The 17,036-nt window shown below is 44.7% G+C and overlaps 1 protein-coding gene across 1 annotated transcript in view; it reads right to left on the bottom strand.

Annotated features, from left to right (window-relative positions):
• sipa1l3 (signal-induced proliferation-associated 1 like 3) overlaps window positions 1-17,036 on the bottom strand; it is a 95,047-nt gene that overhangs the window by 26,976 nt on the left and 51,035 nt on the right. Inside the window, exons 3-7 of the mRNA XM_058387512.1 lie at window positions 10,196-11,769; window positions 6,426-6,556; window positions 4,500-4,688; window positions 3,298-3,472; window positions 2,308-2,411 (exon numbers count right to left, since the gene is read on the bottom strand). Of these exons, the coding sequence (XP_058243495.1) occupies window positions 2,308-2,411; window positions 3,298-3,472; window positions 4,500-4,688; window positions 6,426-6,556; window positions 10,196-11,537 (1,941 nt within the window). The 5' untranslated portion in view covers window positions 11,538-11,769. The remainder of the gene's footprint in view (window positions 1-2,307; window positions 2,412-3,297; window positions 3,473-4,499; window positions 4,689-6,425; window positions 6,557-10,195; window positions 11,770-17,036) is intronic.

The following is a 17,036-nucleotide window of genomic DNA, read 5'->3' as shown; positions in this document are numbered from 1 at the left end:
AGCGCGGAAGAGGCCGCCCACCCATTCACACTGCAAGAGTATCAATTATATAAGCCAGCTAAGACCTTGTGCACACAGGCGCAAATTCAGTGGCCTTTAATTATCGGCAGCTTCCAAAATTATTGGCACCCTCTACACACAATATTTTAGTTAAATTAATAAAATCTCCTCTTTAAAATCCATGTACCAAAATTGCTGCCACGCCTAAGAGATATTCGAAATGAAGGCAAATTTCAGAAAAATGTTTACAATCTCTTCCAAAGGGATGCTGCTGTTGCCTTAACACACACATGAATGCTGACCTTGACTAATCAGGTAATACCATTAAGCACGATTAGAGACAGAACAAAACGTCTGAAACGGACATTTGCTAGAGATCCATAAGAACCGTACTCCCACACGGTGAGGAGGATGGTGAAGGTGGGAGAAATATGACTGTTAAAAGCCACTTTCATAACAACAAGCTGTTGTTATGGACGTTATAAAAAAAACGCAGAGCCGGAACTTTTTCTATTAGGATCGCGTGGTCAGATTAGACCAAAAACCGAACTTACTTTCATTTACATTTACAGCTTTATTATTTAAATCTGTAGCAGTGAATACATCCTGATAGTGGTTGAGTTTTTAGAGCACAAGTCTAAAACTCTCATGGGAAGGTAATACAAGATTGTTTGTTGTGATTCAGCCATCTTGAGGAAGTAAATTCCACCACCTAGGTGCCAGAGCAGAGAAGAGTCATGCTCTTCCTTGTACCTGAGAGACGGCGGGTCCGGTCGAGCATTGAGGATCGAGGAAGTTCAGTGTTTAGATCTGATGTGGGCAGCTACAGGAACTCATTAGAGGAAGTGTAGTAACAGGGTAGAAGCATTTAGTGACATAAGTGGTCTGTAACATAAGTGACATAAGAGCACCTGATACCCTGCAGTAACATCTGGAGGTGGGATTAGTGAAGCTTTTGTGATGAGTGGTACAGGGGTTGCTGTCAAGACATCAATCAGTAAGATATTTCAGCCAAAACCCTGTCTGCCTCGCTCCAAATCTACACAGATATGCTTAAACTAACACACAGCCTATACATTTCCTTCTGTTTTGAGATCTGAACCCTACTGAAAACCGAAAACTATTAAAAATCCTTAAACCCATGAATACAGGATGTCCAGCACTAAAGAATCCATGCATATTTTTCTACTTTTTAGAGTCTAAACATTACGGATGAATGTTTTTGTTTCATTTGGTTTTTTTTCCTCTCATGATGACATACAGTATAAAGTAGTTCGAAACTTTTCTGCCTCAAGGAGTGGATGAAGATCACACTACAAGCGCCTCGGATCCGGTTCGATATTTCGAGAGAGTTATCCTGAGTGCTCTAAAATGCACTACTTTTTCGGGCTCATAATGGATGCCAATACTTTTAGAGTGGATCGTATGCAACATAAAATTACTCTAATAATTTATTCTCTCTCACACACACACTTTTTGTTTTCTAAAAAAGCTGAGCCAAGCAGCTTGTCTGTTTGATGTGTCCAGAGAGACCGACAGTGCCCGAAGCTGTTCTCCAAGAGCATGGCCCTGAGGCATCCTTAGCTCGCTAAATCTCTCCGTCCTCGTCCCACGTGACAGAAACAGAGACGGACTGAGACACACGAGCGAGGAGGTAGATGAACACTGCCCTCTGCAGACGTCTCGGAACGGAGATTAGACAGACATATTATATCTTCCTGACTCTGTCTATTTATATAATTCATACACACACATTTATCTTTTATTTATTTTAGTTTTTTTTTTTGGAAAGATGGACACCACTATATCACCACTATATTAGGAGCTTGATACACACACATACACACACACACACACAGCTGCTCGTACAGCAGATGGCGCATCCATGCTGGATTACCATCACACAAACATGAAACGTATTTTTTTTTTAAAAAAACAGTGAGCCACGCCATGCCCTCGTCCATGCTGGAGAGGAGAGAAGACACACACACACACACACACACACAGAGAGCGAGAGAAAATAGCAAGCGGAAAGAATGCAGAGTGAACAATGAGCCTTTGCAAAACAAGCCCACAGACGCAGAAACTGAAAGCAGACTGACAGAAACTCGGACAGAGTGAGGAACAGAACATCAGATAAAGAAAAAAAAATTTAAAAAATATGCTGGGGGGGGTAGAGACAGAAGAGGAATTGTAAGAGGAAAGACTTTATGAGGAGGTCTAACTGCTGTGATGAGTTTGAAAGAAAAGATACAAGTGTCAGGACCCGCCGTCTGTGTGTGTGTGTGTGTTGGGGGTGTTTCCTACCTGCTGGGGGTTGTTGGGCATGTACGGAAGCATTGTAGAAACATGAAACATGATCTCATAGTCCTGGTAGGTTGTGTACAAGGAGTGTGTCCCAGTGGAGTCCGCTGTGCAAAACACAACACGTACACATACTCAGACAAAACAAAAGACCACAGGACACAGCCATGAACAGATTAAAGGTATATTTGTTTGTGTATATAAAAAAGACAGCAGGGAAACCTACGGCAAAAACAGCAGTATATCATCATCTGCTAAATTAACTAAACATCCCCCCCGATATAATCTAAAGGGTGCGTCTCGATCGGCTCCCTAGCCCCCTCAGCCGACTCCCTGATCGCCGCCCTGACTACTGAACTAAGAGCTGAATGAGGCGCACCTTAAAACTAATGATGAACAGGCAAAAAACAAAAGGGTTGTTTAACAAAGAGATATGAGGAGACATTAAACGTTTCTGGAAGGAGTCTCCAGTGTCCAGTGATTTGTAGCAGACAGTGAGTTTTGCCGTTTTAGTCATTTCTGTTTGGTCATGTGACTCGAATGGATTTTAATCCAAACCTCGATCATTTAAAAACAACAAAGCAGTATTTTTTGTGTTTCTGCCTTTCAGTAAAAGAGAGAGAGAGATGGATAGAGAGGGAGAGAGAGAGAGAGAGACTGACAGACAAAAGAGACAGACAGACAGAGACAGACAGACAGAGAGAGAGAGACAGAGAGAGAGAGACAGACAGCAGACAGAGAGAGACAGACAGAAAAACAGAGACAGACAGACAGACAAACAGAGACAGACAGACAGCAGACAGAGAGAGACAGAAAGACAAATGGAGACAGACAGACAAACAGAGACAGACAGACAAAAACAGACAGACAGGCAGACAGAAAGAGAGAGAGAGACAGACAGACAGAAAGAAAGACAGAACGAGAGAGAGAGCACAAGAGAGAGACAGAGAGAGAGAGACAGACAGACAGACAGACAGAGAGAGATACACTTACTCTTGGTGTCCAGCTGGGCAGCATACTTGTTGAATCCCTTCAAACACACTGTTTCCCCCAGCAGCTCCAGGAAGGCGGTGAAGGCCGGTGTAGCCTCCTCGTTGTTGTACATTTCCTCCTCAGTGCTCTGATTTGCCCGACACAGCAAGATGCCCACCTTATGCTTCTGGCTCAGCTACGGATCACAGAAACAGGACGCTAATGAGAACTCTAACCCTTATTTATCAGCAACTGTGAGAAGGAACTGCACTTTTCTCAGCACTATTAAATACCATCATAAACATGTACATATTTGCATAGGTTTATATAGTAAATATAGTATACTACTACTATATATATATAAATATAGTATACTAGAATATAGTAAACTACACAGGATGTACAATGCCAGTAAATCATATATATCCTGTATAGTGCACATACATAATACACAAAAATACCAGACCCACAGGTGCCAATATTTCTCTGATGAAAATCCTAGCAGGCGTCCTGAATAAAATGCGCATGATGGATGAGACGGCTACTTTTCTTCTCCAGATGTGCAAAAGCGAGACAACAGTGTATACATACATATAGTGTAAAATAACTAAGGGTACATAAATAGACCTTGGAACACTAGGGTACTTTGTTAGGTTAAAGGCACACAGGTCAAATAGTTGCGAGTGTAGCACCAGGGTCAAAAAGGTGTGAAAGCTAAACTATGCTGGAACCTCTGAATTTTGCGGATTTTACGTGGAAATAAGGTTTCAAAAAACTGCAGCACTTGTGGGGTGTTCCCGGTCTGCAGTGGTCAGTATCGATCAAACTTGTCCTTTAAATTAGAGGATTTAAAGGATCTGCTGCTAACATCTTGGTGCCAGATACCACAGCACACCTTTAGGGATCTAGTGGAGTCCATGCCTCGACGTTTTGCAGCAAAAGGAGGACCTACACAATATTAGGCAGGGGGTCATAATGTTATGCCTGATCGGTGTACGTATCAAATGTATATTTAAAACTGTTTATGATAAATGTACACTTGCTGAGACACACTCAATCTCCTCCTTTTCTCTGACTAAACCGTTTCACAAAGCAGCATGGCGCGGTTGCCAACTCGAGTCAAAACTCAACGGGGATTGTGACAATGGTCTTCAGCTTTGCAGTTACTTGAGAACTTGTTCTTATTAAAATTCCCCTGAGGTTTGCGAGGAGTTGTGACTCACGCCTTGTTCGTCCAGTTTGAGCAGCTGCTCGGTGACTTTGGGGGTGGTGAGAGCCAAACGCAGGCACGACAGGTTCAGCTCCGGCAGCACAAACTCCAGCACCTCCTTCAGGGGCAGACCTCGCACCGTCCCGTGTTTCGCTGTGGAGGGCACGGAATCCTCCGGGATGAAGCCTCGCAGAGTCACCATCTAGAAAAGACGAAAGGAAATAAAATAAATGAATCAAGTGTGAGGAATGGAGAGTGTGAAATTAAGAAAGCGAGAAATAGATGAGCAAATATAAAGAGAGAAGGGACAAGACAGCAAGATCATGAGACATAGAAAGAAGAGGGGAAAGAATAGACAGAGAGATATTTCAAGCTGTGATGTGTTTCGGAGAGAGAAGAAAATTAACTATATCTACAAAACTCTATCCAGTTCCAGGCCTGCACACAAGCCGCGGCCTCTACAGATCGTTTCATCATCCACAGTGTGGCATCATTTCCCCACGTGAGCATCTTCAGGAGATGACAGAACACCACACACATAAAATTCCTACAAATCTCCTGGGCCTCACTCCTTTTTCATTCATTTTCTACTCGGCTGCAGTAGGATGAATGAGTGTGTGGGGTTGTGAAATCCGTGCTGGTCAGACGGACAGGTCACATGACTACTAACACGCTAAGGAATGATGTGCATAGATGTCTTTCCACACACATTTATTCATCTCTACATTAACATTTCATGTTCATTTTTACGGCACCGAGCCAGACGAGCAGCGTGCAACTGTGTATAGAATGACATCATAGCTATTTGTGTCTCTAATATGTGTGTGGTGGATGCTAGCTGCGTTTTGCGCTAAGTGTGTGTGTGTGAGAAAGTGCTGAGTTGTACTGGCATTGCCATGCTCTGCTAGGTTTAGCTGGATTACATGGCTGCCTGGATGCATCGCATTCACCCAGTCTGAACAACGCAATGGCTTCAGTTCTCACACACACCGACACACACACACACACACACGTTATGTAACGCTACTCAGTCTCCGGATTTACCTCCGCCTCACAGTGAAAGCCGTGTGAGTACATTAGGGAAGTCCTGAGCCCTGGTTTAGATGAAGCCTATTTTTGAGTTCCAGTGAGCAAGAACAACAATACGATCCAGTTTCAATCAACACACAGGAGGATTAAACACACACACACACACACACACAAAGCTGACAGATGAGCCGAGAGAGATTTCAGCTTTGTGTGTGTGTGTGTGTGTGTGTGTGTACTAGAGGTTCCATAACTTCTCATTGTTATTAGCTGAACTTTTTATGCATAGTTAATGTAATGTTAAAGCTGTATTTCAAATCACGTGCTGTGTCCCAATTCGCCTACTATCCATCCTAAATAGTATTCCGAGGTCACAATTAGCACGTACCAACTTGTAGCATGTTGAAATGAGTATCTGAAAGGTAACTGGATCTATTTCCTGTGGTTAGTTTTTTGTCTAATATCACCCACAGCTCGCATACATGATAAAGGAGTTTTGTGATGTGATGTGCCTTCAATATTTTTATAGGGTTTAACACAAAAACTGGTAAAGTGGCTGCAATAAGAGAAAAATTTTTTATATCATGTTAATTTAAAAAATGTATTTCTTTTACTTTAATGGACAATTAACACTGGATGCAATCCATGGCTGATGTCTGAACTGACCTTCTCAGCCTGTAGCCACCATGACCTCCACCAGGAGAAAAGATTTCCTGAACTGATTATTATGGTATGAGGGCGCAATCACGAGACAGAGTGAGGTTACAGGCGTTAACGTGGCGTGTGTGGCGCTGAGGAGACTCGCTCACATGGCGTGTGAGTGTAAACGAGCGAGGATAGACTCCAGCGGTGAAAGCAAGCCGGACAAAATACACGACACATGAGGATGTAAACACGCTGCTCTAATACACACCTCACTGGTACGGAAGATGATGCGGTATTGGTATTGGTCCTTCAGATCTTTGGTGTCGTCCAGTTTCTCTCTGCGGATGCTCAGGGCCACGGGGCCCAACTTGTCATCTGTTCCAAAATAGTTACAGTGCTCTGCAGAGAGAGAGAGAGAGAGAGAGAGAGAGAGACAGAGAGAGAGAGAGACAGAGATAGATACAGGGAGAGAGAGAGAGAGACAGAGATAGATACAGGGAGAGAGAGAGAGAGAGAGAGAGAGAGAGAGAGAGAGAGAGATAGAGAGAGAGAGAGAGAGAGAGAGAGAGAGAGAGATAGATACAGGGAGAGAGAGCGACAGAGAAAGAGAGAGACAGAGATAGATACAGGGAGGGAGAGAGAGAGAGAGAGAGAGAGAGAGAGAGAGAGAGAGAGGGAGAGAGAGAGAGATAGATACAGAGAGAGACAGAGAGAGACAGAGATAGATACAGAGACAGAGTGTGAGAGACAGAGATAGATACAGAGAGAGACAGAGAGAGAGACAGAGATAGATACAGGAAGAGAGAGAGAGAGAGAGAGAGAGAGAGAGAGAGAGAGATACAGGGAGAGAGAGAGAGAGAGAGAGAGAGAGATAGATACAGGGAGAGAGAGCGACAGAGAAAGAGAGAGACAGAGATAGATACAGGGAGAGAGAGAGAGAGAGAGAGGGAGAGAGAGAGAGGGAGAGAGAGAGAGATAGATACAGAGAGAGACAGAGAGAGAGACAGAGATAGATACAGAGACAGAGAGTGAGAGACAGAGATAGATACAGAGAGAGACAGAGAGAGAGACAGAGATAGATACAGAGACAGAGAGTGAGAGACAGATTGATACAGAGACAGGTGGAGAGAGAGAGAGAGATAGATAGATAGATAGATAGATAGATAGATAGATGGACAGATAGATAGATAGAGAGAGAGAGAGAGAGAGAGAGAGAGAGAGAGAGAACAAAACAAAAAAGGTACAGTGTGATCTTCTAAACAATATCTAGCAAATGTAGTTCATCATGAAGTTAAGTAGACTGCTGGGCTGCTGAATTCTCACATCTGATTGGTCAGATACAGATTCATTTTCAAGTATAGTGCATCGTCCCGATTCACCTACAAGCCACCCTCAACAGATTAGAATTAGCGAGTCCCAAACTGTTCCGGTGTGTCTTATACCAGACGTACACTTCTATAAACACAGTGAATAAAAGAATGAGACGGAGGAAAGGACAGAGGGGGTAAAGGAGTGATTAAGGCCGGAATGAATAAACTTGAGAAGGTCATGTTCGGTTGAGCGGCATTAATATCCTGCCTGTTCAAAATGGCCAAACGTCTTTTTTCCTTCCTGCAGGTCTTAAGAGCATTCCTGAGCAAGGCAGAGCTGTTGACAAAGCACTCAACACAAGAGCACGCAGATATAGCGACCTTAAATAGTCTTGCACGCAAGTATAAGGTGACGCAGCTAGAGAGCATTCATTCAGCATCTTTCTCCTCCAAGTGTGTGATTTGTCACTAACCACTGGGCAGCACTACGGGATTTAATTCCTAGTGTCTTAAATGTCAGCGTTGAGACGTCTTTCATCCCATGGTTCCAGTTCAGGATATGGCTTCTGGAGTTTTGTAAGAAACATCGGAAGAAATCGGAGACGAGTGAACGGAAATGAAATACTTCATTAAGCCAAGGACGTGAAGGACGCAGTCTTCCTCGGCCTGGGATTGTCTAGACAGGGCAGTACCGCTGTGTGCCTGGCACACGCGTGCAATCTCAAGCCAAATACACACACGCACATGCACACACACACCTCAATTGTAGAATCATTAACACGATGAAATATTGCTTACCAGGTGTGGCAACCTGCCGTCATTAAGTAAACACTATAAAAGTCAACTATGTGAAAGATAATTAATAACATGGTAATTTCCCCGTGGATTTCTGTCTCGGCAGAATTTATGTCCAACACAGAGCATCTATATATTACTGGGAAAAGTGAATAAGACTGATTATCTCCTCATCATGGCACCTGTTAGTGGGTGGGATATATTAGGCAGCAAGTGAACATTTTTTCCTCAAAGTTGATGTGTTAGAAGCAGGAAAAATGGTCAAGTGTAAGGATTTGAGCGAGTTTGAAGAAGGGCCAAATTGTGAGGGCTAGACGACTGGATCAGAGCATCTCCAAAACTGCAGCTCTTGTGGGGTGTTCCTGGTCTGCAGTGGTCAGTATCTATCAAAAGTGGTCCAGGGAAGGAACAGTGGTGACCCGGCGACAGGGTCATGGCCGGCCAAGTCTCATTGATGCACATGGGGAGCGAAGGCTGGCCCGTGTGATCCGATCCAACAGACGAGCTACTGTTGCTCAGGTTACTGAAGAAGTTAATGCTGGATCTGATAGAAAGGTGTCAGAATACACAGTGCATGACGGGTCAGGGATGTTTTGGCAGTAAAAGAGGGACCAAGATAATATTAGGCAGGTGGCCATAATGTTATGCCAGCCCGGTGTAGCATATTTAACAGATGAGAGACGGTGACTGATGAAATGTGCAAGAACTAGAAGAAAGGAAGCATGAATGCCTCAATGCATTCAGACCTGACATGCTCTCTCTCTTTCTCTCTCTCACGAGCAACAGTTTCTAACTCATATTCATACTGTAGCAGGTTCATTATATTTAAGTAAATGATCACAGTATCTCCTGTATACCTGACACAAATACCAGTGCCTTCCTACACGGTTATCTTTTTTCTGTAAATCAATAGCAAAATAAAATCCCGCATTAAGATGGGCATTAAGCTGAGTGACATGTCAATGTAATACTAAGTTCTCAAATGGAGCGATTTTATTTCTCCAAGTATCCAGTCACTCTACTATGAAGTGACCAGTAGGTGTTCCTATTACTTGTTGCCATAGTAATAACGGTTCTCAGTGGGTGGGCATCATATCCTATTAAATATCCTATATCATCATGCCACCAAATGAAATGAAGAGGAAGCAGTGTGTGCTCTCTGCCACAGGTCATGTGCGGTAGTCGCTGCACTCAGGCACTCCATATTTGCGTAGTTAACCACGCCCACATGTAGTCGTCACCGGCTGCTGTTGCTCATATGGTCAGATTCGCCAGCTTTAATTGAAAATGAAAGGTCTCTGGTCACTTTGTTGCTGTATGTGTGAACGTAGATTCATGGAGGCTAAAGGTCCTTAAGGCAGAGATACAGCTCGTTTCTGGTGCCCTAGCCATTATCTAACCAACTCTCCTTTAAGAGCATGACTTTTGGAGAACCCGCTATCAGCAAGGTCTTAGCTAATGTAGTGACAATTAAGTTATTTTTGGAGCGTGCGGTTGGAGTAGTTTACAACACTGGCATTTAAGACCCCCAGATGGATTCACATTTGGAAGACAGATGTACGTCTAGTTTGAGAGTTTGAGACTGGGACTGGAGGTTGCTAGTTTATAAGGACGACTTTTTTTTAAAAAGTTGTTTGGTGTCTGCTTTACTTATTAGGTTTAGTAACTAAAATCTCACTAAAGAGTAAGGGAAGCTTAAAAATGCCTGTTTAGAATTAAGACGCTTATGCGACTTCATTTCTAAAAACAGTTCTGGCAGCCATCTTGATACACAGCTACATGGTGTGAGCCAAACTCTGATGGCATTTACTGTTCATGATTCCAATGTGTGTGGGATAAATAACCAAGAGAGGTGACCAGCTTTTTCTTGCTTTTTGTCTCGCTGTATTATGCATGTCTATGTGTGCGTGTAGAAACATGATGTACTTTATACCTTTCCCGTGGAAATATTCCCGGTAGTATCGTGCTCCCAGGTCCACGTGCTCTATGCAGTGATTCTGCAGTCTGTCCATGCGTGTGTCCTGCTCTTCTGGCCCCACCTCTAACACAGCTATGCTAGCATTAGTACAGCGCATACGTAGTCTGGCCTCCCCACGCTCTGCCCATGAGCTCAGGAAGCTCACGTTGCGCTCGCCATAACTCCCAGTCTCGTTCAGGAAATTGGGGCAGGTAAGCAGGAGCTGATGCTGAGGACCTGAGTTCAAGCTGTCCAGCCCTGCCGAGTCTGAGGCTTCCATGCCCAAGGTAGAGCCCTCTATTAGCAAACTTAAATCATCCGTACTGGAGAAGGTGGGTTCGGCTCCGCCCAGCGCCAGAGCACGGGACACAGCCAATGAGACGGCTGCTGAGGAAGTGGCAGACGCCGAGGAGGCCCCTGTGGCTGTGTTACGTCTTTGGGCTGCGTAACTGCGCTGGGCAGCTGCCTCATGGAGGTCAAACAAGAGGCTTTGGGAGTCATAGTGTGCAAAGCTGCGGACGCACAGCCATGGCTTGAGTGAAGTCTCCGCCTGTCGCGTCTCCTCAGAGTCACCTCGTGATGCTTCGGAATCTCCCTTGTTGGCGTTGCGAAGCTTCCGAAACAGGGATGTGCTCCCGAGGGACGATTCTGTACCGCCACTCTTTTTGCGCACGCGGCTCTCGGGGCGCTCTTCAGAGCGAGGGATGGAGGGGACAGGAGAAGGGGACGGGATGAGGGAGGATTCGGCTCGCAGTAGTTCTCCCAGCCTGGCAGGGGCAGCACTGCGCTGGTCTGGCATCTCCTGCTGGAACTGACTGAGCATGTCGAAGAAGCTCTCCTCAGGCACGGCCTGGACGTTGATGGACGACGTGCTGCCGTACACCCGGAACAGACGACCTTCGACTTCCGTTTCATCCTGTTCGCTCAACGTGATCTCACTGCTAGAACGCTGGCGCAGCGGAGCGAATCCCGAGATCCGGAAACGTGCAGGAGAACCTGGGACATCCCTAGGAATCCTTCCCTCTCGAAACTCTGCATCTTTGCTGCGTCGTAGCTGTGGCACCCTTGCCATGCCCCCTCGGTTAAACCCCTCCTCGCCACTACTGCTCTCACCCTGCCCATTTTCCAGCAGCGATTCTCGGGAATGCTCCCTCCTCGGGGGCCAATCGGCGATGCGAGCCCGTACGCCCATCTTGGGCACGGAGATGCGGGATAAGCTGCCGTCGGCCGGAGAGGCGTGGCCATTGTGGAGCGGCAGGCGCAGGTGAACAGGGGGGAGGGGCTGAGAGAGAGGGCCAGGGTCTCTATATGCGCTCATGGTGCCCGGTGCGGTATCAGGGCCGTAAAACTGGGCAAAGGGGAGAAGGGGAAAGGCTGGAGGGAAGAGTGCATCCCGAGCTGAGAGGAGCAAGCAGGGGCTCCACACGCTGGCTTTGTCCTCTGCTTCCTATGCACATGTTGTTTCGGTGGGGCAGGACCACGCCTCCCCAGATAGACCTCGTCAGTCACAGAGAAGTGGCAAAGGGGCAGAGGTCACTCCTGGCACAGACCTGCAAAATAAAACACACAGAATTCAGTGGAACAGTCATACACCTCCCAAAATCACATGGTTTTCCATCGTTAGTGATACAGGATGCAATTTTTGGTCTTTCACGTGACGCAGAAGTGTTTCAGGAAAGAGGGATTAAGAAAGAATGTAGTTAAATATAGACATAAGCGGGCAATTTAAACCACTTTTGACTGTGCTCATAGCATTACCCTTTTCCATGGTAAGGATTTAGGGAATTGTTTACTTTATATATCCTTCATTTTAAAAACTTCTAACTATAATAGCTCCTGTGAATCCTGTGTTTAACAGAAAAATAGACCGGAGCTAAAGATAGAAAGAAAGCTCTGCTTGAAGTGAGGAAGCTGAATGACAGGAGAGGATTTCGAGGCAGATTTTGTCTTGTGCATTTAGCTTAATCTCTCTTTTCCTCTCTTGGCACAAATATCATTAGCAGTAACAGCAGTGTTAAAAAAAAAAAAAAAAAAAAAGGTCTGGGTCTACAGTCTGTCTCGCTTCCTCTAGCCTAGGGCAAAAAACCTGTAATGTCTTTACCTTGCCTCACATTTACATATATATTAAAAAAAAAACCCTTGTGCAGAGGTGACCATGACTTGGCTTCGCTGCGTTTGTCACACAGGTGCCAGAAATCTTTAAAGTGGAGTGTAGAGCGGCGTGTAGTGACTCAGCGGGGGCTTTTCCTTGGCCAGCTGCGTTCTAAAGAAGAGAAGAGAATGTGCACTGGTCTTGTCACGATGGTGAGGTATGCAAAGGTGCTGACAGATTTAGCACCATGTGAATAATAGCACGTAGCTCATGTAACCGCTGTGAGGTGACGTGACGGGAGACGGTCAGCATGTTGAAGCACCTGGTGGTTGCTAAACTTAATCTAAACCCCAGATTTGCAGGCAGAGCAGGAATGATATAAAACACACACGTAGAGCGGTAAATCGCTGCAACCTGTATTCAACCACTCGCCCTCGGGATCCGTCACGACTGGACGTTACTCAAAAGAGGTGCTGTAATGATTTCTGAGGAACGAGAAAGGTATGAGAGGTTCTCTTCTGCTTCATGTATAAATAGACGCACAAGAAAACGGAACAGGGAGAGTTGTTCTAGAGGAGTTAAAAGCCTGAGTGAGCGACAGAGCGAGGGAGGCAGAGAGAATCTGAGTCACAGTGACGGGGCTTTAATATTGAAGTCAGACAGGATCAGGCTTCAGCGCATCGCTGCTGCTATAAAAAGCTCGCTCGGCATTGCCTGTTCCTTCTACTTAACCTTCGCTCGCGTTTCTCTTCGCCTTCCCTTTCTCACTTCATCTACATGGCAGCAGTCTTTTCGATAAGCTCTCTGCATGGGCCTTCGGCTTGCTAAAGAGGAGGTGAAGACGGAAAGCAAGCGCACTTTGAAAAACGTAGCAGGAGCTTCGGGAGCTGTTTCGAGCTATCCTGTGACGGATCTGTTTCAGTCCTCTCAGTTACAATGACATATGTGTTCACTTCAAACACACACACACACATTTTGCAGCTTGACCATCTGTATGTTTACTCATTCACTTTAAACAATAAAATCCAACTACTGCTGGGCAAAACAAGAAGATTTAATATACACTATATTTCCAAAAGTTTTGGGACATCTGCCTTTACATGCACATGAATGTAATATGGAGTTGACCCGCCCTTTGCAGCTATAACACCTTCAACTCTTCTGGGAAGGCTTTCCACAAGGTTTAGGAGTGTGTTTATGGGAATTTTTGACCATTCCTCTAGAAGCACATTTGTGAGGTCAGGCACTGATGTTGGACAAGAAGGCCTGGCTCGCAGTCTCTGCTCTAATTCATCCCAAAGGTGTTCTATCGGGTTAAGGTCAGGACTTTGCTTTGTGCACTGGTGTGTAGTCATGTTGGAACAAGAAGGGGTCATCCCCAAACTGTCCCCACAAATTTGGGAGCATGAAATTGTCCAAAATGTCTTGGTATGCTGAAGCATTAAGAGTTCCTTTTCACTGGAACTAAGGGGCCAAGCCCAAACCCCTAAATTCAATGATGTGGAGGGCTGTTCCAAAACTTTTGGCTATATTGTGTACATACTTAGTGTTTATACGTAATTTACTTAATCATGTTAAGGGATGTGGTAGCTTAGTGATGCTGTATAAAAAATGAGATACATATAATGTTATCTGGATTAAGGCATCTGCCAAACACCATAAACATAATTATTTATAGCTGACAAAGAGCTTCCTGAACCAAATGCATGCCTTTTCAGGAATTCCTGTCTCATTTCCTCTTAGTCACATTTGGTTTGCTGACTGAGTTTGCACATGCTCTTGTATTGCTGTATCTAAACCTTAGATGTTGGCAAAGATCTCCATCTCCTGTGGCCTGTGTGTTCAGCAGGATTTTATTAACCTTCCCTGGCTGTCTGAAGAGCTGAGTCACTGAGTGCCTTCAAACAAACCCTAAAAGACCTGTCTCTTCATCGGGCACTTATCTTCATTCATTTAACAAAAAGAAATACATCCCTGGACATGTGTGTGTTTTCCTTTCGTCTTGTACTAACTCGATGGTATGCTTGAACTCGGACTTAACACGGGGATTTGTTTTTGACAGACGCTACAAAACACTTTAGTCTGGATAAGCAAAGGGAGAAGTGTAAGGTGCATTCTTCATATGAAGAGAATTATGGATGGGATTGGCTTGTCTGAGAATGTTAAAATCTTTCATATCTACCCAAATAAGACCCTGTGGAAGATCTGTCCTCATGCTGCTATCTAGCCATGGAAATTTCCAGAAATGCCGTTAAACATTGTGCTATATTTCATCGCAGTTACGTACGAAATCACAGTTTTGTTGTCTATTGAATGTGTTGTGTGTTTTTCTTTTTCCAAACACATCCATTCACTGGTCAAGAGCCTTTAAAAACACACACACACCTTTAACCTCTTACTGACTCTCAATTACATTTATTCATGAAAGCGATCCAAAAGAGGTCAATTGATTGTGCTTGAGTGAACCACTGCTGAGTGTGTGTGTGTGTTTTTTATTGCTGTGAGTTATGCGGCTGCCAGCAACAGGCAGTGTGTTTCAGGCAATCACTCACACTCAAGGCTGGCAGAGAGGTGAGGAAGGAGGCGAGGAAGGAGGCGGTGACGCCTCGTTATCTCTGTTTAGGGGGACTGTGACCTCCGGCAAGGTCAGCCAGGGGAAGAAAGCACAAAGCCCTTCCTCCTGGATTTGGCTCTGTCGCGCCACATTACAACAACAGCTGCAGAGAGAGGAAGAATGGCTTCTTTCTCTTTCCTTTTTTCTCACACTCGCTCAGACTCCTTCTTCAGAGTTTGAGGAACTTGAGGGTTGAGTGCGAGAGATTCGTTCTATACTGTTTACCCTGAATGTAACAACAACAACAAAAAAACAACAGACAAATCGTGCTTTGTGTCACAAACTATCTATCTATCTATCTATCTATCTATCTATCTATCTATCTATCTATCTATCTATCTATCTATCTATCTGTCTGTCTGTCTGTCTGTCTGTCTGTCTGTCTCTCTATTTATTTATCTGTCTGTCTGTCCAGCCAGACTGACTCTTATAAATCTTCCAACTCCAGAGAAAACGTCTCCCTTAACTCAGAACTCCTACTTGGAAACTTGGGGGGAAACTCCAGAGCTCAGCAAGTGACGCCAAATTGACGTTAGGTCTGAACATCAACAGAAAACAAATCAAGCCCTTGTGTTGTGTAAATATCCACAAGCATTTGAAGTATATTAAGTCTCTCACCTACTGCAGACGGCGACCACACAGGCACATTAAACGCTAATGATGGTAATTACATCATCTTAGTCATGACTGATGACTGGCAGCGAAGAGACGATGAGTTCATTTGATATCGTAATGACACGTTAAGTACTCCAGCTTACTCTGAACGCACGCAAGTAAACTTTGAGTGAAAGTGTTACTCTTGTTATTGGCTCCGAGACGACCTTCGTGTTGTTTTTCTTCTCTCTCTCTTCCCTTTCACGTTCTTTTCAACAGCGACAGGCGGCACGGGTTTACGATTTGGAGCTATGGAATTTTTCTCACACACACACACACACACACACACACACACACAGCACGCCTGCTAAACTGTCGATCATGCACCTGCCTGTATGTTTTCTACCTTTCCTGGTAATTAGTTTTTGAAGCTGCTGGTGAAGGCAGCTGTCTCTGTTTATCAAAACAGCGTCAAAGGAAGAGCTTAGATAAGCAGGTGACTGTACTGTAGCTCGTAGCATTTTATACAAATCTTTCACGGCACCAAAATACATATTTTTCCGTCGTAAAGTGGCGGGCGAGGCTGGATCAGATCCAGATGAAATACATAACGATCTTAATTGAAGCGCATGTCGATGTTGATGACTTTACCGAAATCTGAAATGGCACTCTTTCAATCAATCAGCAGCTCAATGCTTTAAGCACTGAGCCACATAACATACCCTGACACTATACACCAATCAGGCATAACATTATGAATACCTGCCTAATATTGTGTTGGTACCCCTATTGCTGCCCAAACAGCTCTGACCTGTCCTGCAGTGTGTATTCTGACACCTTTCTATCAGAACCAGCATTACCTTCTTCAGCAATCTGAGCAACAGTAGCTCGTCTGTTGGATTGGATCACACGGGCCAGCCTTCGTTCCCCACGTGTATCAATGAGCCTTGACCGCCCACGACCCTGTTGCTGGTTCTTGGACCACTTTTGATAGATACTGACCACTGCAGACTGGGAATACCCCACAAGAGCTGCAGTTTTGGAGACGCTCTGATCCAGACGTCTAGCCATCACAATTTGGCCCTTCTTCAAACTCGCTCAAATCCTTACACTTGCTGCCTAATATATCCCACCCACTAACAGGTGCCATGATGAAGAGATAACCAGTCTTATTCACTTCACCTGTCACTGGTCATAATGTTATGCCTGTTCAGTGTATTTCCCCTCAGCTCTTACTGAAGATGAATGGTCTCTGTACGTGTGAACGCCATTACTAGCGCATCTGGCAGAACCGGATGACCTTTAACACACAACTTATATAGCATTGTGTTAATCGCTTTAGCGTTGCTTACGTGTCAGCATGGATCATCGTTAAGTTTCATTTAGAGACCTTTTAAAGGGGCAGTGTGTACCCTGTGGCTGTGTTTAAAATGGATCAGCGCAGGACTTCCATTCATTAGACCAGATGAGGGGGGGGGGGGACCTGAATTGTACACTTACTTAATGAAAATTTACAA

Source organism: Hemibagrus wyckioides, linkage group LG04, assembly GCF_019097595.1.
Source record: "Hemibagrus wyckioides isolate EC202008001 linkage group LG04, SWU_Hwy_1.0, whole genome shotgun sequence".
Taxonomy (NCBI): Eukaryota; Metazoa; Chordata; class Actinopteri; order Siluriformes; family Bagridae; genus Hemibagrus; species Hemibagrus wyckioides.
This window is presented reverse-complemented; position numbering and strand designations above follow the sequence as displayed.